Source organism: Protomyctophum bolini (assembly GCF_963924005.1).
Source record: "Protomyctophum bolini genome assembly, chromosome: 12".
Classification (NCBI taxonomy): Eukaryota; Metazoa; Chordata; class Actinopteri; order Myctophiformes; family Myctophidae; genus Protomyctophum; species Protomyctophum bolini.
This window is the reverse complement of record NC_137873.1, coordinates 23057882-23080541: the sequence shown is the minus strand read 5'-3', so window position 1 is coordinate 23080541 and position 22660 is coordinate 23057882. Positions and strand designations below refer to the sequence as shown.

General features: G+C 39.9%; 2 protein-coding genes across 2 annotated transcripts; one reads left to right on the top strand and one right to left on the bottom strand.

The window, feature by feature from the left end:
- The first annotated feature begins 781 nt into the window (after positions 1–781).
- On the top strand, positions 782–16781 carry casp8 (caspase 8, apoptosis-related cysteine peptidase). The gene is made up of 17 exons (XM_080778958.1): positions 782–867; positions 5088–5437; positions 5847–5875; positions 6081–6186; positions 6673–7282; positions 7447–7598; positions 9688–9797; positions 10286–10476; positions 11491–11596; positions 13507–13630; positions 13712–13788; positions 13980–14040; positions 14630–14703; positions 15262–15373; positions 15527–15654; positions 15744–16135; positions 16645–16781. Exons 2-17 carry the CDS (start codon positions 5095–5097, stop codon positions 16772–16774), a joined length of 2745 nt encoding a protein of 914 aa, XP_080635084.1. The 5' UTR covers positions 782–867; positions 5088–5094; the 3' UTR covers positions 16775–16781.
- Positions 16782–16806: 25 nt separating this feature from the next.
- catip (ciliogenesis associated TTC17 interacting protein) lies at positions 16807–21709 on the bottom strand. Its single transcript, XM_080778957.1, has 9 exons — positions 21596–21709; positions 21276–21461; positions 20557–20612; positions 20175–20261; positions 19276–19443; positions 18831–18955; positions 18244–18320; positions 17523–17611; positions 16807–17420 (listed from the first exon to the last, which is right to left on the bottom strand). The coding sequence occupies exons 1-9, from the start codon at positions 21702–21704 to the stop codon at positions 17259–17261; spliced, it is 1059 nt and encodes a 352-aa protein (XP_080635083.1). The 5' UTR covers positions 21705–21709; the 3' UTR covers positions 16807–17258.
- Between the last annotated feature and the right edge of the window lie 951 nt (positions 21710–22660).

Genomic DNA, 22660 nt, shown 5'->3' with positions numbered 1-22660 from the left:
CTGATCGTTCAAATTTATCAAGAACACCATTCTGACCTATTTTAAAAAGAGTTAATAAATGGTAAAGTACGTTCTTTGTAAATATTTAACGTGTTAAATGAATGAATAAATTCATGTTAAATGAATACATGGGAACATCATCCAAAGAACAGCCTGACTTTCTATTTTATTTATTTTTAGTGGATACCCTCAAGAACATTCCTCAACTTTACATTGTCGTCACAGGTTTACAATGGGTGTGTGAAATTACTTTTAGTGCATTTTTTAACCAATTGCCTTCAGCCTTGCGTAAATAGGGATAGGCTACAAAATATAAAAACAATATGTAAACACTCCCATATAATGCAAACTAGAATGACTGACTAGGCTATAGGCCTATAGCCTAATTCATTATTGAAAATAACTACAATCTTTTATTCTGTTGGGGAAATTATTAATGCAGCATTTTCCATAGGACCATGGAGCTGTCGGAGAGGTGAGGTCTTTATGACAGCCCCAACTTTCCATTCTGCAGGGGATCGGGGATGGAAAGGCAAACTTGTCCTCTGCCATAGAAATAGAATAGATAGAAGGAAAAAAACATTCTATAAAACTACGTAGAACATTATTCAGCTTTTCGTAGCCTACAAGATCCTCCAGGGCTGGTTTGAATATAATGACAATGGGATGTCCATGTGCCGATGTGATTGGTGGTGGAGGGTGACGAGTCTGACTGACGCCTTATATGGTCTGACGACACTCAAAAGCGGAACCCCTCACCCTCTTCCCTCCAAGTCCCAAAGTGAAACTAAACTACTCCTAATTTACTGTAGTCTACTCGCAGCAGTGACACGTCTTTTACGAGGGATATCGTGTAACAGACTAACAGTAAGTATTTTAATTAATATCATAATTTATCACCAGTTTCTAAATCTAAGGCAACGTCTGTTTTGATTGATTCGATGAATTGGCTAACTTTAACAGTTTGCCATATGCCTACAGACAGAGGTAAGGTTGATTGTTAAAAGGATCGGTTTCAATCGTGGTTCAGGCGGACAGCTCATGGGTTTATTACTTTATTTTCAGAATATCAAGGATGTAGCCTAAATGCGAGCATATTTTCGTCATGTTTCTAATCCAGGCTAAATTAACACGCACTCCGAAAATAGCGTGCATGCTGCAGTTCCTTTAGGCTGGTGAGGCGAGGTTACAGTTCCTTCCATTTCCTTAGCCCCTGGATCAGAGATGGCTCTGGCCTGGATCCAGCCCATGGCATAGACCCCACCCACTCTCAGAGTGATAATCAGGCTAGCAGTTCCTGCTTTTTGAAAAGCCTGTTGCAACTTGCAACTTAAACTTTATAAACAGTATACTACATAACATATAGGCTGTCCTGCCCGGAGTTTATAAAGGTTCATTTTGCAACCGGGCGGGGACAGTAGGCTTTTAATTTACAGGGGGATTGGAACTAAACTGGAAAAAATAGTAAAAGACAGGACAATGCCTACACGTGATTGATTGAAATATGTATTAACAGTTTGCAGAATTACAGTACATTTCAAGCACAAACTCAATACAAAGACTGTGAGTGGACGACCCAATTAAGCCTTACACTTGTTTACAACAGGGTCCACAATGTTCAATTCATCAAAACATTTAGAGACAAACAAATAGACACTTCTATGTAGTTAAAGAACAGAACAGGAATTCATCATAATAGGAAGCAAAAGGGGAAAAAATACATATACAGTGAGGGGAAAAGGGGGGTAAAAGAAAAAGAAAGACAGAGTGTAGGGCGCCTGCACACAACACCATGCGTTGATGCCATGTGTGCACATGTGCAGAGTCCATACAAAAACATAGTACAATACAGATTAAAATTAAGCTTTTACAGAGGCCAGTTTCGAATTGCAGCCATCCGTAGGTGCCCTTTGAGAGCAGTTTTGAAGGAGTCACATGTCTTAATGACTGTTGGTAGGGCGTTCCACATTTTGGTGGCATAGGAGCGAAAATAATTTAGTCCCTTGTTTGTGCCGAATCTGGGTTGTACATGGTTTGTTGCACTCCCTCTGGTGTTGTGGGTGTGGACTTCGTTTACATTAAGGAAGTATTTAGACAGGTACATGGGTATCTTGGTGGTGTATCGAATCTTGTGGACCAGACCCATTGCAAGATGCTGTACTCTGTCGTCGACCCTTTTTTTGGGAGGTCTGGAGCCTTGTTTTAAGGGCCTTTGAGGTGCTGTGGTACCAAGAGGTGGATGCATAGTCAAAGAAACCTTGTACGAGGGCTCCTGTTAAGATCTTCAAGGCGTTTTTGTTGACCAGTGAGGAGATCTTGTAGAGGAATCTTGTTCTTTGATTGACGTTTTTGATTACGTTGGTGGCCATCTTATCACCGGAAAGATTGGCCTCCAGGATGGAACCTAGGTAGGTAATTTTATCCTTCCGTGTGATAATATCGTCACCCACTCTAACCAAGAAGCCATCTGCCTTTTTGAGATTACTATTTGATCCGAAGAGAATGGATTCAGTTTTTCCCAGGTGTAAGGATAGTTTGTTATCAGCGAGCCAGGTGCTGAGGGTCTTTTCAACCTGCAGTTTGTTCCTGTCCGAGACCAGCAGTGCTGAGTCATCTGCGAACAGGAACAAGTTGCAGTCACAAGCTGAAGTCATGTCGTTTACATATATTAGGAACAGTAAAGGCCCTAGTATGCTTCCTTGTGGGACGCCACAGCTCACTGGGAGGGGGACGGGGGGACGGGACAGTGTTCCGTTCACCTCCACCATCTGTTCTCTCCCCTCCAGGTAGGATTGCATCCAGCTCACTGATGTGCTATCAAAACCAATAGCTTTAAGCTTGTTAACCAGTATGGAGTGGTTCACGGTGTCAAAAGCCTTTTGGAGTATTTTCCAGCATCCACCTCGTGTTTGATGTGGTCGCTCAAATAGAGAAGGCATGTGTCAGTGTGTCTAGCGGCTTGTGTCTAGCCGCTAGACACAACATACACCACCACTCTGGCCATGTCCCCCAACACAGGGTCCTGCTGCACAGGTGTTACGACTGTGGTCGTACTCTGTTAAGCGGTTGTATTCTGTGGGGTGGTCCTATGCTGTGACATGTCTTTCTGCCCTGGTTTGAAGTGGTGCGCGCGCCCTGAGATGGAGATGGAACTGTGAACTTGGGCGTGACGGAGAGGAGGCAGAGCGCGGTGGACAGCCGGGATTGGTGGAGAAGGCCTTGTCCACACAAGTGGCACACAGTGGCTAACGAGGGTGGCCTTTCCCCTACATAAGAGAGGAGCAGAGGAGAGTGCGGCACGCAGGGGACAGACCTGTCCTCCTCAGCTCCCAACCGGCCACCGCCCTTAATTATGTTTTGTTGATATGAGTTTTGTTTGCTGTCCAAACCCGAATAGGGGATATTGAGTTTCGTGCCCGTTAAATATTCTGTTTAAAGTTAAGGAGGTAAGCTCATGTATTTTGTTTTGGTAGGGAAGATTATTTTGTTTCTAGTTCCTTTCTTGTTATTTAAACTTAATTTCTTATTTAAACTATCCGTTGCTTTCAACTCCATTACCCCTTTTGTACATATCATTTTTGTTAATAAATATACATTTGTTTTTCAACCCTTGTTTGCGTGGCTGCTTGGGAGTTGGGGAAGGCGGGAGCGTCATATTTCCTGTTGTGTACCAGACCCCTAGACTGGTGCATAACAACAGGTTAAACAGGTTTCTAACTTTCTACACCACAGCCTGCCCAAGTCACAACAAAGAGCACAACACTCTGGCCTGATGTTCCCCAGAATGGTCCCCAAAGGATTTATTTCTTATTCACATTAAAAAGCAAATGTCTTGCACACCATGTACAACCCAGATTCGGCACAAACAAGGGACTAAATTATTTTTGCTACTATGCCACCAAAATGTGGAACACCCTACCAACAGTCATTAAGACATGCAAATCCCTTGACTCCTTCAAAACGGCTCTCAAAGGGCACCTACGGACAGCTGCAATTCGAAACTGGCCCCTGTAAAATCTAGAAATGTACTGTAATTCTGCAAACTGTTAATCAATATTTCAATCAATCAAAAACCTACAAAGGTCACATTTTGGTGTTAGGTTCACCAAAGGTTACAAAAGATGGTGAGTAAGATACACTGTAATATCAGTACACTCTTTAGTAGTCTGTTTGTGTATGTTTTACAGTCATTGTTGTTTTTTAATATGTTTATACAGTCAGTATACAATGTTCATATATAATTCAGGTTCAGGTTTAGTCATTTGTATAGATACAGAGTATACATACAATGAAAATTATTTTGCTCAGAGCACTCTCAGGGCTGTATTTTGCGTGTCTTAAGTACCAGGTCTTATTCCCTAACTTGAGTAAACTAAAGACCTGGAGGCGTGGTCAATGCTCTTTGGCCACTCAGAATAGGCAAATGGCATTGATCACGCCTCCAGGTCTTTAGTTTACTCAAGTTAGGGAATAAGACCTGGTACTTAAAACTGTTACTGAGACGGGTGGTACGAGATTTGATGCTCTGGTAGCGTTTTTTGGGAAGGGAGTAGTTTGAACAGGGTATTTGCGGGGTGGCTGGTGGCTTCCATGATGTTATGGGCTTTTTTCATACAGCGAGTGGTGTAGATGTTATGGAGACTGGGTAATTCTGTGAGTAGATTAATGAGTATATTACGGTAGTAATGCTTTTTATTATTAATAAACAGAACATGCTGTTATTGGTGAGGTGGAATTTTCTGCAATGGAAGAACTTTCAAGCCAGGACTCAGTCTGTTCTCGGCTATAGAATTTATTTTGAATAGATAGACACAGACCTTCCCAGAAAGGTAGAGTGTGTTTCTTAACACTCATACTGCCATTGGTCGAGATCTACGTCAATTAAAGCTCATTATCTATTAACAGGAATGAACAATCACAGCATGATACACACTAGTAACACAACTTAACCAGTAGTGTTACTAGTAGTATAGTGGGGGAATTTTGTCTGTTGGTAACCTCTGTCTGTAGTATGTCTGGCTTGTGTGCTTTTCCATGGTTGTTGCTATAACTTAACTGATGAATAACCCTGTTCCTCCTCTCTTTAGGTTCAACATGACAGCTAGAAAGGAAATCCTGCGTAATAAAACAAAACTACAGGACATTCTGTGTGCATCCCCCAACCTCATCCATGCCAAAATCGGGGCGCATGACCTGATAACCTATCGTGAGTACAGAAATCTCACCATCCACAAGGACAATGTGGAGGGAGGCATCATCAATCTTGTGGACAAGATTATGGGTAAAGGAGAAGAGACTTGCAAATACTTCCTGAAACTACTCCAAACTGATGCTGATATCAAGGAAACTTTTCCTGACCTGGAGAAGATACAGTGGGACAGCAATTATTTTGGAACCACCGCCTTAAATTATCCCACGCAAGCAACTACAAGTCATGGTAGGGTTTCATTACTGTAACATACCACTAAACAAACACTTCCTTCTAGTTCTAAAACACCAAGTGAGTTTGCAGTGGGGTTTCCTCTTTCCTGGCCAGATTCCCAATGTTTTGCTCCTAATAGATTTTTCAATTTATGTGGTTAACATAAAGCTTAAGCTTGTGAGTTTTATAACAAAACTGGCACCTGTTAATATCTCAACCCGTGAATTTCTAAATGATTACATGCATTTCTAAATTAATATGGTTTGTAAATAGTTTGAAAGGAGTATGGATTTGTTCAACAAGTTAATCTACCTCTTTGAACAAAATTCTATTATTCAAAAATGTAAAACAAAGTTTACTAGTAAACCTTTTATAACAATTTGTTTTGAAATGTAATTTTGGTTATTGCCTTTTTCACCTACAGTAGCACACCACAAAAGACAGGAGGTAAATGTAAGTAAAAGTATTGAATTGAAACCGTCACAAATTAAATGTCACTATAAATGCACTATAAAAGTAATATTACATTCAGCAGCAATAGCTTCTATTTTTACATAAATGCTCATAGTAATACATGCACTGTGGTCTGATTATTCCTGGAACAGGCATTTTAGTGTACCTTTGTGTATCTGTTTGTCAAAATCTGTCTCTGTTTTAGGATGACCATTACAAGTTGACAAGCAAACCTTCAGGCCTCTGTGTGATCATGAACAATGAGAACTTTGAGAGATTTAAACGTAGACCTGGAACAAACAAGGATGCTGGTATGAACTATGAATGTTGTCATATACCACTTGTCTTATACCGTCATACTCCCTTACATCTAAAATGTAAACATTAGAAATTAACTATGCTGCTATGGCAGTGTTGCTTGGGTGATTTAACTTTAATCAGCTTGAAACGCTGGCTCTGAAGTTTCTGAACCAATCGGAGCTATGGGAGAAGAAGTCTCACGTGTTATTTCTAACCTATACACAACCTATATACATATTTTAGCGTGATGATTAATTTTAAAACGAGTAATACACTGTCTGGATGTCATCTTGAATGAGATTAAAAACGGAGTAGTTCTTTAATCAAAACCAGCTGTGGACTTTTGATATAAAAACACACGCAAATGAGAATTTGCCCATTGTTAGGTATGCCCATATGATGACAACGGATATGGTCTAAAAGTGTGAAAAAGTATTTTTCATTTCACTACACTACTTTAATGAGTCAGGTTTTGTTGGTGTTTTTCTCCCCTACAGTTGATTTGGCAGGTACATTCAGCTGGCTGGGCTTCAGGGTGTTGATGTTTAAAGACAGAACCAAGAGCCAAATGGAGGAGACACTGAAACGCTTCTCTTCTTTGAAGGACCTCACTGAGCTGCTAAAGGAATCCAAAGTAAAGGAGTGGTCCAGAGAGGGCATCGAGTTCATTAATCCCAATGTTGAGCTTCTTCCACAGCACGGAGATGCCTTTGTTTGCTGCATTATGAGTCATGGAGACAAGGGTGGTGTTTTCGGGACCGATGGAGAGTTCCTCCACATTGATGACATAACTAAGACTTTCAATGGAACGAACTGCTGCACCCTTGTGGACAAGCCCAAAGTGTTCTTCATCCAAGCCTGTCAGGACAAGAAGATGGTCCAGCGTGGGGTCGATGTGGAAGCAGACAGCTTGACAGAACTTGAAGATGATGCAGTGGTGATGCAATGCAATAATACAATGCCTTCTGAGATGCCCTGCATTCCTGTGGAAGCAGATTTCCTGATTGCCATGTCCACCGTAGAGAACTATCTATCCTTTAGAGACCCAATAAATGGGACCTGGTTCATGCAGTCTCTATGGAAACAGCTAAAAGATGGCTGTCGCAGGTAACTATCATAATTAAAATGAAACTTATAACATTATTTTGTTTCTTGAACATGGAACAGAAAATACATATATATACAGTATTATTAAGGAATTCTCAGTAACATTTGACCACCCACCTCCATTGTTACATCATGTATTACATTCTTGAGTGTGTTTGTTACAGAGGTGATGACCTCATGACCATCCTATATCGGGTCAACAGCGATGTGAGCCAGAGGGAGGGAACGCCTGGGACACCTGGGCACCGAAAGCAGATGCCTGAAGTCAAGAAGTTCACCCTGAGGAAAAAGCTGGTGTTCACACCTATCTCCAATTGATTCCAAAATACTGAGTACATTCACACAGCACACAAAGCATTTTGGTTAATGTTGAATGTAAACTTAAAGTTAAATGATGTTGGTGACTAAACATAGGACTTTAAATATTACTATTGAACAAGTGAATGAGATGTATACATGCTTCAATACTAAAAATGTATATGTACACAGGCTTCTACAATGCTTTTTCGTTTTCGTTTTTTTTTAACCAAATTTTGATTCATTCATTTTAAACATTTAGGATATAGCTTAAAATAAAAAATAAATATACAATATATATGCACATTATAATGTTGTATAGACACACATCATTATAATAATTATAATAAACATTATATAGCACCTTTCATGACATGAATGCAGAGCAAAGTGCTTTACAGAGCAATAAAGAAAGAAAAACATATAGCCTACTAAGCGTTTATGGATGGACTATTGCAATTGACACTTTTAAGCCTAAACTATTACGGATATTTTCCTTTTGTTCACACGCAGTTCATGTGGAGGTTTCCACCTGGACACATATTTCTTCTTTTTTTTTTTACTATTATAAATGTGATTGAATTGAACTTTTATAGGTTTTTACATTATTGGGAATCCAATGACATAATTCTGATAATTTGAGGAATGAATTGTCATTTATTGGTGAATACATTTCCCAATTTGCTTCAGATTTGGCAAGATTATTTTTAATTGTTATTTTAAAGGCATGTAGGCTACTGTATCAGGTTTGCCAACATGTACATTTTGTAGTCATGTTAGTTTCATGTAAATTGAGAACATTTGCACCATTATTAACAAAAATACAGAATGCTCCTGTAAATATCAAATGCAACCACTAGATATATTTTCTGGCAGTTTTTGTTACATTGAGCTGGACATAATGCCAAGAAAACTTAAAAAAAATATGCCTGCTTCTAAAATCAGGGTACATGTCGGAAGTTACTATATCTTACTGTCTTTGAATTGACAGTTCAATGACAATGCTGTTAATGGGCAAGATGACAAGATCTTATTATAGATATTAGTTTTATTAATGTACAATTATTTGTAATCGTGTGGGTAAGTTGTCAATGTCATTTGAAGACATTTGATTTACAACATTTCTACACAGGAATTTACAGAATGTGTCTGAAAATGTCAAATGGACCAGTGTGTGTGCGTGTGTGAATTGCTATTATTGAAGGGGAGAGATAATTGACCGAATAAAGTTTCAGAGCCATTTTGTTTATCTGTCTGTCTGTGTGGAAAGGGCCTGACCCTGAAATCTCATCACAGTGTGTGTGTGTTTGATCACTCTGGATTTGCTTGACAATACCTTTTAATAGTTAAATAAACCAAACAAAGAAATATAAATAGGCCTTCTCCTACATTGAGTACATACTTCCACATTCATACTTCCAGGGTGCAAATTGCAAACCATATAGGCTATATGGGTGATGGCCCTGGGTGTAAAGTCAAACAATGTCACACCAGTGTAAATACAGCTGTGACTCTAGCTGCCGAGCCTGAGTTCGTGTAGTGACGCGAAGGTAGAGTGCGTCATGTGTATTTGGGCGGGGCATCTCTGTCAGACCAATGATAATTCTGTTCAAACTGAAACTAAAACGTCTAGCTAGTTTTTCCTCCGGGGCGGTGGAAAGCCTGGTGAAGCGAGGTTATCTAACTAGTACTAGTAGCTACGGTGGCAAGGTCAAGGAGCGTTGAACGACACATTGTTTACTTAGAAATTTTTTGAACGTGTGGTTCGTATACAAGCTTGCTCAAGCACTGTTATATCGGACAGAAACTGGCGTTTCAACTAAAGGGTGAGTTTTAAAATGTTGACTGAACTCTGGGTAAAGTTTGTTAAAGGAAACATAAACGTTTGTTTGTTTTGAATGAACGTTTATCACTCGACATGGTGCGCCCGGGGAATTTCCTATGGGTAAAACTGAGAATTCGTAACTCCTATGTATAATGTAATGTGGCCCCAGTCCCAGACGAATGAGACGACAATTGTCCCCCTTTAATAAACCCCCCCATTATTTCACTGATAGGACAAGAGGCTGTTGAGGAACAAACTTGTTACATCAGTCTGAGTGTGTGAGTGATGAATTTGCTGACACTTTCTCACATCGATGAGGAGTTGGACTCCTCTGAGGTCGCTGCCTTGTGCTTCCTATGTCGTGACGTTCTGAAGAAGAAACGCAGGGAGAAGGTGTGTTTAATATCTGTTTTTCACTAGTTTTTCCACTGTAGCCCTATAATGGCGTACATAGGCTACAGTGTAACCTATGTAGTGTAGCCGCTACACTACATAGGTATACATTTCAAGAAATGTATGTAAAATCACAGACATTCTATGGTTATTATTACTGTAGCTCACATAAGAACCAACCATTGCTGAAATATAAGGAAGATGCTATGGCTCATACAGCAATCTAAACATGCCTCAAATATAGTTCAATATAATTTCATAAACAGCAGAGGAAGTAGGCTATTTGATATACCATAATTCCAAGCGTCTTCCCTGTTAACCAGGAGTCCAGGACCTTTGTAAATGTTTCTCTCAAATGAGAAAACCCAAAAGCATGAGGCCTAAATGAAATGGATTGGATTGTTGTGCCATTGTTGTGTTTTGGACAAAGTTATGTAAAGTTAGTATGTTAGCAACTCCCCCCCCCCCCCCCCCCTCTTTTCTTCCAGGTGAAAGATGCAAAGGAGTTGTTCCAGAGACTAGAAGAGAAAGGCCTCTTAGAGAACCACCACTTCCTGCAAAAACTACTTGAGACTATTGGTCGAATTGACCTGCTGAACTTCTTGGAGACGGACAGTAGCCGAACAAACGCCAGTTCTGACCCACAAACAGATGCAAGTCCCATTCTGTCACACTACAGGTACTACAGCCTGTCCGTAGAAACCTTGTATGTTCAGGGCCGGATCTACCATATGGGCACTTTGACCAGAAAATGTCCCTGCTAATCAGAATGAAATATATGGTGTCTAAAAAGATTAGTGTTTTATTGTTGGTGAGAAGGGGAGCTGAAAAGTGCAATTGTGTGTAAAGCAGCAACAATGCGCTAGATTGGCTGTCACTCAACCCAAAAGCTCAAAGGTTAAGGATTAACCTGTGATCTTATGCCGTACTTTTTATTTGTGTTTTCTCTATTCACTTGGTCATTAAAGTCCACAGAATGAGAGGCCTGCTCTCACAAAATTGATGAGGTCAGCACATTTGGGCACATTTTGGCAATTGGCTATGGCTGAATTTAGGCCAAGGAGTGTTTTTCGTGCAAAACTAATGCTTGGAATGGATTCAGAATCATGACATGTCACAATTGTCACATGCTACTTAAAAGCATGATAACATTTGGGAAATGTTGCCTTTTATATTGGTTGTCTATGGTGTGGTATATAAAAATGGCCATAACCTCTTTTCGCGGTGTATCCGGCAGAGCAGGCCTCTCATTCTGTGGACCTTAATGACCAAATTAGTAGAAGAAACACAAATAAAAAGTACGGCATGACGTCACAGGTCCTGCCCAATTTTGGGCCTGTTGCTCCCCGGCTAATAAATATATATATATTTTTTTTATTTCTGTGTTCGTAGGAGACTGTTGCTCAAAAGTAGCCAAAAAAAAAAAAAAAACGTTCCTCTGTGATGACATGCCCAAAATAGGCATTGAAGTCATATAACTAATGAAAAGCATTAACTAAGTTGTGACTGACTAACCAATAACCATTGGTTATGTTTTACATTTCCTGAAAAGTTAAGTTTTTGGACATACAAGGTTTTCACCCGACAGCAATGATATGAAGTATGAAATTATATTCCAAAACTAAGAAAGAGAAATGAATATATAAATGTTTTTTGTTTTGTTTTTTCCTATTCCAACATCTGTTCTTTTCAGGGTGATGTTGTATCAGATGCATGAGGACATGACCCAAGAGAATTTGGATAAGATGAAATATCTACTGAGCAAGGAGCTGAGCCGGGGACAGCTGGAGTCTTGTACTGTGAGTCTTTATAGTAGATGCCACTGAATGCATTAGAGCCCGACCGATGCCAGATGTTTGGGTCTGATGTCATTCCAGATTATTTCTGAAAACGTAGAAATTGGCGGAGATCCGGGCACACAAAATAGTTAAAAAGGAGAGGAATCTTTATTTAACCTATATGTTTCGACCTATACCGGTCTTCGTCAGCCCTGACGAAGACCGGTATAGGTCGAAACATGTTTTAGGGATGTTTTAGGGATGCACCGAAAGGGAAATTCTTGGCCGAAACCGAATACCGACTATAGGAAACAGTCGGCCGAATATCCGAATATCTGAATATGATTAATATTATATATCTTTTTTCCTACCATTGCTGTCTTGGCCGTACCTTTAAAGCTACCTGATTTATGGCAAAATAAATGGTTATGGCAAAACTAACTTACCGTAAATAATAATCACTATTATGGGACTATCGGTCCATAACACATTTATTCAGCTCTTTTGAATGCATTAATTGCATACACTATTCTGTGATATATTTTCTGCCGAAAATGCATTTAAAAAGAAAAAACATATGTTTATTATGATTTTTGGTTATCAAGAATGTTTAACCAGTAAGTTACAGATTGGAAAAAAATAGCAGAAACATACAAACAAACAAAACAAGAGACTTACAATAAAAAAAGACAAAACATAACTAAAGAAAAAAACAATAAAATAATAACTGACATGTCTGATGATGACTATACCGCACTCCGAGGACACAAACAACATCACAATCAATTCTAAAAAACATTTCTGATATGGAAAACATAACATATATGTATACATGTGTACCCACATAGACACCCATACAAACATACATACAGTATACACATACATATCAAAGATTCTATACATTAATTAGATGACATTACGGGGCAGAACAATATGGAATTCAATCACTTCAGTCCAACATAACAAGCATCTCAATAATGGGTGACCAGATTTTTTGAAATAAGGGTTCCCTTTTTGACAGGGTAAATCAAAATTTCTCCAAATGCAGCACTCCTCCCAGCTCCTTTAGCCACATGTCAAGCGTCGGAGGTTTTTCCGACTTCCAGGCCTGTAGGATTAACTTCCTAGCTAGCAGTGTAGCGAGCGAAATGGCCCGTGCCTCATATTTGTTTTGAACCTGATCTGGTTCCACCACTCCGAAGAGTGCAACTAGAGGTGCCATACTTTCAGAGAATTTTGAAATATGGTACTTTTCTTGATCTTAATAGGGCTATTAAGTAATGCAGAAGACCAAGAACAGGATGAATGCTCGATACTAAGCCATGAAGGCATATTCTCCAGATTACATCCAGGATATGAAAATGCATTTTTAGCCATTTTCTGCGACCGAATATTCGGTGCATCACTAGCTAGCCTATTTTGTGTGCCCGGATCTCCGCCTTTTTTCAATAGATGTCTTATGCCGATTGATCCAGGAGCCTTTTTACTATTTCTATATTTTTGTATCTATCTGCACGTCTCCGTCGAGCACCTGGTTGTTTTCTTGCCTCTACTTAGAAATAGTTTGATTTGATTCAAGTTTATATTTGAGAACATTTAAAACTCTTTCAGCGCCACCTGGTGGTCACCAGTTTAGGCTCTGAGTGCCCATTATAAAGAAAGAAAGAATTTGTAATTCTATTATGCATGTAATGTGCATGTCATCACCTGTACACCAGATTAGAGGAATTTTCTAAATATGGATGAAAAAATATATATATATATTAAGAATTAAAAAATAAAACAAGACGTCTTGTCGTCCGTGGCATCCATTACAAAGACGGCAATAAGACGTCTTGTCGTCTGTGGCGAGCGCACGTTGTAAAATAAATAAAATAAAATATGTCGTGGACCATGTTGTTCCACATAAAATCAATCCGTCTCTCTTTCAGACCGCGCTGGACGTGATGGCTGAAATGGAGGAGAAAGGTTTGCTATCTAAGGAGAACATGGACATGCTCAAAACAATACTAGAGCAGTGTGATAGCCAACTGGTTAAAATAATTCACAGAGAAGGTAAAACAAACATACAAATTCTCACTCAAACTCAAACACTCATTGTTGAATTGCAGAAAAATGCATGATCTTTATTTGCAGGCACCACCACTATACCACAGCGACCCTCAGTTCAGCCAATCAGCAGCCAGTATCCCCATTATAGCATGGACAATCAGGTAATGAATGTCAATGTCTTCTGCAAAACCTAGTGTGTATATTCAACTGATATTATCTAAAAACTGATTAAGAGGTTTTCCCTGTAATAAACACTCTTCCCTGTTATTTATTTGTTTTATTATTATTCTTATTATTTTTAACCCTCTTCCCTGTCATTGACCAATGGGATTGTGCTTGTGTTTTTCTTCAGAGAGCTGGCAGTGTTCAACCATCATTACAAGGTCTATCTATATCAGAATCTCAGCCCAGCAGTAAGTTTCTCCCTCTATCTATCTTACTCAGTGACTCTCTGATTTATATATTTATTTAGTGGTGTGTGAGCTTGTTGATCTGCTGTTTTTGGTACAGCTTTATTCGTGCACACATACAGTACTTTAAGCAATTTCTTCTGACACAGTTTGAGATAAGTGCTTTTATTGACAGTTCTGACTAGTAAAAGACACATGGGACATGCACAGTAATTGATCTCCAATCCAGTAATCCAACTCCTAGGAGCCATCTCTTAGAAAACCACAGAAAGCTTTTGTCTTCCTCTGACCACATGGTGTCACTTTTGAATGTACAATAATGTTATAGAAAACTAGTATGCAATGCATAATTTGAAATACTGTCTTGGCAAACTTCATGTCACGAAACACAGAATATTTAAACACCGCATATTTAACATATCTGTTACTATTTACACGAGGGAACTCAAAAGCAACATGACTGACTTCCACTATTAGTTGTGGAACACTTGATGCCTACAGGTACTCTGCCAGAAATGCATTTCCTCATGTATGATCACATGTGCATTGAACAACATGCCAATTGAACTGTTGTATGTATTCTTGTCTGTAGGTCAGTGTTCAATATCCCTCCAAGGAGGACAAAGTCTATGTCCTGACTCGGAGCCTGCCTCACTTCGTGCTCAGGTACATATTATTTTTATTTGATAAACCAGTTTGTTTATCAAATAATAAAATACAGTACTAATATGTTCAGTAAATGTTAGGAGCAATTACCAACTTCTTTCCATTTTGATCTTTTCATGTTTAGAGCAGTGCACAAACCGAACACTTTCACAAGTACAGTACCAGGGTTAGAGCCTTCCTTTCCAGCATTTAGGTGCAACTGAAACCTTATAAACAGCTTATAGATAGCCCTGATTAGTACCCCTTACCTTCAGTACATGATCCACCAATACATGCCTTAATTGGAACATAAAACACTGGACAGCGGTTCCTCCCTTCCCTACACACCCTGGTCAATATTACTAGATTCTCCCTTCTAGCTTCCAAGCTGTGGAATGTGGGGGGAAAAAAGATCAGTTGGACTAACTTTGTCTAGAGAAATATTTTTGGTAACTTTTTGCTTTTTTTTTAGTGCTATGTATCGGCACTAATTGTTGTATTGGAAAATAAGGATTACAATTTTACTCTAACCCTCAAGTTATTTTCCTTAACATTTGTGGGTATGCATGGATCCTGCAGTCTGACTACTACACAATGACTCATAACCCACGTGGGCAATGTGTGATCATCAACAACGAGATATTCTCTGGGAGCGACCTGACAGACCGGCCTGGAACGATGGAAGATGAGAGTATGTATACCTATTTTGGTGCTCTGATGTAATTGGTGTGTTGGCCGGGGTAAGGGATAATGGGCACTGAAGGTCAACATGATTTGTGCTTTGATGATGTATACGTTTTTAATAACATGTCTATCAATTTGTCTATCATCTTGTATTACACAGAGGCTCTGACTAGGGTGTTCTCCAGGCTGGGCTTTGAGGTGAAGGTACACAGCAACATGTCAAAAAAGGACATGCATGATGTGCTGTATGAGCTAGGAAGACAAGACTTCATGATGGAGGATGCTTTGGTATGTGGTGTTCAACATCTCCAAAGAAGTGTCAGCCTTTCACTGTGCATGTTCTGAGCAGTAATGAGCCATTCTGCCTCTGACCTTAGGTGGTGTGTGTGCTGTCTCATGGGGAGATAGGATCTGTGTTCGGTTCCGATGGCGAGAAGGTGCGTCTCCGTGATTTGACACGCCCCTTCACAAGCGGGCGTTCCCCCACTTTGGCGGGGAAACCCAAATTGTTCTTCATTCAGGCGTGCCAGGGGAGCGAATTCCAGAAGGGAGCGACGCCGCGTCCCCCAACACAAATGGATAGAGAGGGGGACAGACGGAGCAGCATAGAGGAAGACGCAGGACCAGTCTTGGCTGAGTCAGTTCCATTTGACGCGGACTTCCTGATGGGCATGGCGACCGTAGAAGAATGCAAATCCTTCCGTAACATTAAAACGGGTTCCATCTACATCCAGGAGCTGTGCAAACAACTTGAAAAAGCAGCAGCCAGGTAAGAGGGAATTATCTCAATCCAGTGATGTTAATTCAAGGTGTACGTAGTGTTTCAAAAGTGCACATAGGTTTAGCAAAGATTGCATACTTCACAATACATGACATCTGAATAGAATCTTGCTGAATAATTCACAAACACAAACGGAATTGTCTTAAAGGGACATTTTGTTTTATTTTTCGTAATTCATGTTCTGATGTGAGGACATGTGAAATCCAGACAGTTCCCACTGCGTTCTGTGTGAGATTTTTGACTTCCAGTAGGTAGATTAGATTGTGTTGTTAACCAATTGTGTGTCACAAGTTTCACATGGTAATCAACAGGTTGTCTTATTCAGAAGTTCAGGCAGTTAAATATGCACTGAAGCTGTCTTAATGCTGGTGGTAAGAACTGAAGAAAGGCTGGATTCTTATTGTAATTACAATGTGAAAACCATGAGGTTGTGAGTGTGACCTACACAATGTAGATATTGTCCCACTGTAATGTTCTATTCTACTTTTAACTGACAGTGGGGAGGACATTCTTAGTGTCCTGACACACGTGAACCGGGAGGTCAGCAAAGGACAGTTTAAGAACTACAAACAAATGCCAGAACCCAAATACACCCTCACCAAGAAAATCATCCTCAACTTCATCTGAGACAACAGGCAAATCTTTGGATTTACATTTTCCATGTGAATAAATGTGTCGATAGACATGACTTAAATTTTTCATATTTGTTTTGTTTTTTAAATGGGTCCAACTATCTTGTACAAACACAATCCAAATTTAGATGTGATCGCTAAACATAACTTGGGAGATTACTCCACCCCTGCTTACAGTATTCGCCTACTGCAGGCTATACAGGCTACAGACAATATTATACTTTGAGCACCCACACAATGAGTGTTGGAAACGACTTTATTCAACCCAAAACATTTATGAATGCTACTCAGCTTCTAGGAAGTCTTATTCTAGCTCTCATTTCCATCTAAATATTACTCATTAGTAAATACAAGAAGGAAAACACAAGTGTATGTCCAGTGCTTTTAGGTAATCAAAATCCTAAAACAGAAAAGCCTTTGACAACTTCCAAAATGCACAGTCGGACATATTCTCAGATCAAGGGAGTTTTGAGGTTTTGTCACAGGGTACGGCGGGAAGCAAAGGGGAGGAAGTACTCTCTTGCAAAGAGGAAGGTGTCGTCTGGCTTCTTCAGCAACAGGAGCTGCAGGAAGTCAGCCATGAGGGCACGGATCTCAGGATGCTCTCTCAGGTATGAAGCATGGTCTGCCTTCAGTTCTTCCTGTAACGCAGAATTACACAGAAGTGAACCTCGGAATATATTAAATTCGTGCTAACTTCTGCTCTCATCAAACATTACTGCCTAACTAAACCTTTTACACACCTTTCTGTCCAGAAACTTGGACCGCATCTGCATGTCCTCCTCCCACACCAATGGCCTCTTTTCAAAAAACGGTTTCTCTTCCATCAAGTCTAGCACATATAAATGCAGGCAGTCACAAAACATTGCATGTACCGGAATGTGAATGACAGATTTAATTTACACATTGTCAGTAGGCCAGCTGTTATACAGACAGTACATTGGAAGTACTTATCATGGAAAAAGAAGAATAAACCTGCACACTCATCTGCTCCAATGTAATTTATTGACGACGTTTTGAGCCAAGGCTCTTCATCTGGTCAAACTCGAGATGTGAGTCTCTCACCCACTTAAATAGACGTTCAAATAGTGTTAAAAAATGGACATATCCACAATAGTGGTTTGATTATTCTTTTTTCTGATGTCACTTTCTAACCGCAAATGAACTACCGTAAGTGATGTGCGTATGTTATTAGTTTAAGTCCTTATCATGGCAAATTAAATTGCCACAAATATACTGAAAAGCCCTCAGCCCTGATGTAGACCGTTACAGATCGTTTAATGAAGCATCTTCTCCCTTTTTAACTTTGAGTGCCTGGATCTCTTCCCTTTTTTGAGGGGCGCTAGCCCCTCCCATTTCCAGCTTTCATTGTGTAAACAAATGTTTCTTTCCCCTTAAAATCTGCAAAATTCTCAGAACGGGAAGATCAGCAAAAATCCTCTCCATTGAAAAACAATAGTCTACCTGTTCTAAGCTGTGAGGGTGGTAACACAAGCTTCATGGTGACTGGAGATCCTATTTGGACTCTACTGGCCAGATGCCTGATCAGAAAAACATTAGATTGAGGAGGAATAGCATTAGTGCATTACAATGGAATGAACAGCAAAACATCACAATATCTAATTTTACGTCAAATTAATTAATTACCATTACTGAATGTCTAGTCTCCAGGTTATGATTCCACTGGTACTAGTGGTTCTCAAACGTTGGACCACAATAACTCAGAGACATTTGTACACTCCATCTCCATGTATTATTATTATTGTCCGCTCATTTTGTATGTCCATGGCAAAAATTACATTTTGACAAATATTCCACCAAAAGCCAACATGGCCCCTGCCCAATATATGTCATCATACGACAAATAACGAAAACACGCTCACAATGCATTACTAGTACTACTGTAAGCATTGTGAGGTTGTAGATCAGCTACTTTTGCTATTTTAAATAATATATAAAATATGAAGGCCAGAGTCTCCAAATAGAAATACCTGGGAGGTTAAAAGAACACCTTAGACTTTGTTCTAAGACAAACCCTGCACTGATCATACCCATCAGGAAGGAAGAAGCAGTGCCATGTGATGGCCATGTCCTCCACAGAGTCAATCTTCCTCTCCAACCCGAACACCTCCACAGTTTCACACCCAGTTTCCAGCTGCTTTAGACCCAACTCACTCTTAACGACAGACAGACAGACAGACAGACAATGAGACTAAACTGGCATTGGATTGACGAGACAAAACCAGTGGACATCAATGCTGGCCTCTGGGATCCCCTAGTGCTGCACGTTTTCTACCCTAATAGGTGTACTGTATAGGTGCACTGTCGACATGTACAATTACTACTAGCCTAAATTAGAGTAACATTTCTAGCATGCTGGTTGAATTAACTGCAACAGTAGTAGAGATAGCTGGTGGTGGTGGCTGTAAAATATCCAAAATGAACTCATAGGGCACTCATTCACATTTCACACATAAGGCAAATACATATACTAACATAATTTGTGTGGGTGAGGCGTGATTCCTGGTCGAGGGAGAGGAAGGTCATGTTGTCTGGAACCGTCTTCCTCAAAGCAAGAAGCCGCATCAGCAGTAGATTGGCACCTTCTGTTACCAGTCCTCTTAGAATGGACAATGGATAAGAAATACTCTCCTTTGTCACATCCTATACACCGGAAAGCACCCACCAGGTTACCAGACGTGAGTCTGTGACTTTGTGGCTAGTTTTGTTTTCAGTTAGTGTTTATGAGCTGTGTGCACAGATTTTGTAAGCACAATAGCATTACAACTGCAAGATGCAGTACGGTAACAAAACTATAGATATGTAGTTCAGATCATAACAAGAGTTCCATAATGGATTGAGGAACAAGGGGACTGGAAGTAAGAGTAACTGTTACTGGCCAAAACTATTTAAAGCTTAGCAGAAATAACATGCATTTTTAAAACAGTTAACATTTAATATCATATTGTCTATGTCCCTCAAAGAGGAGGAATTATACAAAGTAGGGTGATACTGATGACATCATGCATATGACCAAATCAGTTGAGCTGTTCCTGAGAGCAATTTCCATAAAAGCCCCAACAGTATATGATGTGAAAGCCTGATTTTTGCTTTATATAGATGGTAGTCTGGAGACTGAAGACAGGGCAAGATCTCCAGACAGAACTGAATTGGGACACTGATGATTATTTGATCCATGCACTTGGGTGCCCTGCATTTCACCATTTAAGCCGTAATTTTTATTTTATTAGGCTACTTTGGCTATTGAACATGTGTTCATATAATAATGCCTAGAATAGGAATGCCAGGTTGAAAGCGGTTAACAAACCCTAAGCCAATTTCTGAATCTCAAATGTTCGAGCAGTTTGAACTTCTCATGCCATTTTTCCTCTCACCTCTCCTACAGAGGTGACTTTGTCGATCCTCATTTGTCCATTGTGTTGTGACATGTGACATCTCCTGTCCAACCTGTGGTCCTCAAGCTGCAACATCGTATTGATTGAGGCGTGTTGAGGAAAAATCTTTAGAGTTGTACACAGTAAAATCTATTTAACTGTATTTAGTATTTAAATAGGTTGCAGAATTACAGTACATTTCAAGCCCAACTCAATACAAAAACTGTTAACTGAGTGGACGACACCATAAAGCATTACACTTGTTTACAAGAGGGTCCACCGTTTTCAATTCATCATAACATTTAGAGACGTACAAATACACTTCTATATATGCTGTGTGTGTGTGTGTAGCTAGTATATCCAAATAAATTGAATGACTCACCTTGACATACTCATGGTGATCTTGTTCCAAAGTCTCCAGGTCAGTTGATAGGTAGGCTTGCACATTTGGAAAAAGGAAGAAATATATTTGTAGTGATGCACTAAACAGTGCTACTCTTTAAAAAAAAACGTTTTAAACATGCAAATAGAAGGCATCACCCTCTGCCAGGGCTGCCGACTCTGGCTGTCTACACTTAAGATACCATGCGCGGACAGAAGAAGCTGTCCATCAACCAGCTGTCTAAAAACCCGGAAATGACGCAAAAGACAGCTTTTCTGTCCGAAGCATTGAATCTTAGGTGTGCCCAGACCCACAGGGGGAACATTAGATCCGCTGATATTGGTCCTGGGTCAAAATAAAGAATCTGCTGGAATTAGTGTCAGTGAGTCACATAAAAGCTTATTCATTTTTATCTTCCTAGTTTTCCTTGGCATAGTGGACATAGATTAGCCTACCATTATTTGGACGTTTTTCTTGTGAAGTCAAGAAAAGGTTTCTAAAGTAGAAAACATGAATTCCTGTATGCATACTTTGCTCAATAATATGCTCAAGATGATTATTTATGCTCAATAACATGGAGAGCGGCCATTCAGCAGCTATAGGCCTACCTGTTTTGTATATTTATTTCAAACATTGACTGTGGTGGAGAAGGAAAGAAAACAATGGTGTGTAATGTATTAAAGCGCGCGCGCGCGCGCACGCGCCCCAACACCGATCACCTGTAATTGATGTTCCACAGGGGGTGCTGTCAATGGCTCCGTGGCTCTGGGCACGCAACAGTAAACATGGTTCCTGGAACCTATTAGCGAACTCCACTGTCACAATGAACTCTCCCAGCTCTCTGCCACCCTCAGACACCGTCACCAGAGAATCTGAAAACATACACTTGTGCAGCTCAGTGACCTCTGCGGTGAAGAGAAAGGGAGGGACACGGGAGGAAAGAGATGAGTTATATAGCTTACCTCTGCGGACTGCGGTATACAAATCAGATCCATTTTTAAACATTTGCAGGACTACGTCTACGTGTGGAGCAATTTACCAATACTGCCCAGAAAGTTGATGGCTTCATCAGAAGCTTTCAACACCTTGACTTCGGATCGCTCTTCCACGGTAGCACAAGCAAGCTCTTCTTCAAGTGGAACTTCCATCTGTCCCGGAAGTTATTCGGTCGATTAGTTGATGCAAACTGATGAATAAGTACCTACTTTTGCTTTATCGTTTTAAGAAAGGCATTAAGGCGTCTGTTCTTCGCATTTGGACCCGAAAATAAAACGAAATTGTTGCCTTGGAATTGGAAACGACGTCTACTTGTGCGCGTCCATATGCGCAGTAGACTAGTGGGTTGCTAGGGAACGAGGGAACAGCAGCAGGTCCAATATTCCATAATTTCCATGTAAAGATCTACTGAAAAACACGAATGGCAGGCCTACATTACAATCAAACAGCATACACACACTGTTTCGTTTTTCTTCTCTTTTTGTTTTTCCCAGAAATGTCAAAGATTAGCCTGAGCTACCCCAAAACTCAAAACGCATACCGGTAGTTTTAAACTAGTGATGATGATTAATGTAGGCCTTTCCTGTATTAACCTGACTCCGCCACATGAGGGCGGTATTGATTCACATTAAGTTCACAACTTCACAATACAGCGTGAAACAAAATGTGATTGGTTGATTGGTTGGTTGGTTGGTTGAAAATTGTATTAACAGTTTGTAGAATGGGTACAGTTCAACGAAAGTACAGGTCAATACAAAATCTGCTAAGAAGATAAAACGAGAAAAAGCACTAAGACCTGTTTTTGTTTACATGATGTTGTAAACTACATCAGGGTCCTCCATTTTCAATTCACCAGAACATTTAAAGACATGTAGCCTAGTCACTTTTATGCAAAAAAGGAAATCATCAAATACACCCCCTCCCCTCTTGTTTAATGTTTGTTTTTAGTTCAATGTTTGTTTTAAAAACGCCATTGACAATAAAGAGAATGTAATGTTTGTTTTGTCTTAATGTTTGTTTTACATCATGTAAGATGATAAGAGCGCCCCTCACTTCACACAGGGGTGATTTTTTTCTATAGGCTACTGTATGATGATTTTTGCATGTA

What these genes read in the sequence shown, in the direction of transcription:
- catip (XM_080778957.1), bottom strand. Translation starts at nt 21,704, where the DNA reads ATGGAAGTTCCACTTGAAGAAGAGCTTGCTTGTGCTACCGTGGAAGAG. An exon ending in GCCTCACCCACACAAATTAT is followed by an intron (nt 18,956 to 19,275) that starts GTTAGTATATGT and finishes TCTGTCGTTAAG; the next exon opens with AGTGAGTTGGGTCTAAAGCA. An exon ending in CCAAGTTTCTGGACAGAAAG is followed by an intron (nt 17,421 to 17,522) that starts GTGTGTAAAAGG and finishes TCTGCGTTACAG; the next exon opens with GAAGAACTGAAGGCAGACCA.
- casp8 (XM_080778958.1), top strand. Translation starts at nt 5,095, where the DNA reads ATGACAGCTAGAAAGGAAATCCTGCGTAATAAAACAAAACTACAGGAC. An exon ending in ACAAAAGACAGGAGGTAAAT is followed by an intron (nt 5,876 to 6,080) that starts GTAAGTAAAAGT and finishes TCTCTGTTTTAG; the next exon opens with GATGACCATTACAAGTTGAC. An exon ending in TGGAACGATGGAAGATGAGA is followed by an intron (nt 15,374 to 15,526) that starts GTATGTATACCT and finishes TGTATTACACAG; the next exon opens with AGGCTCTGACTAGGGTGTTC.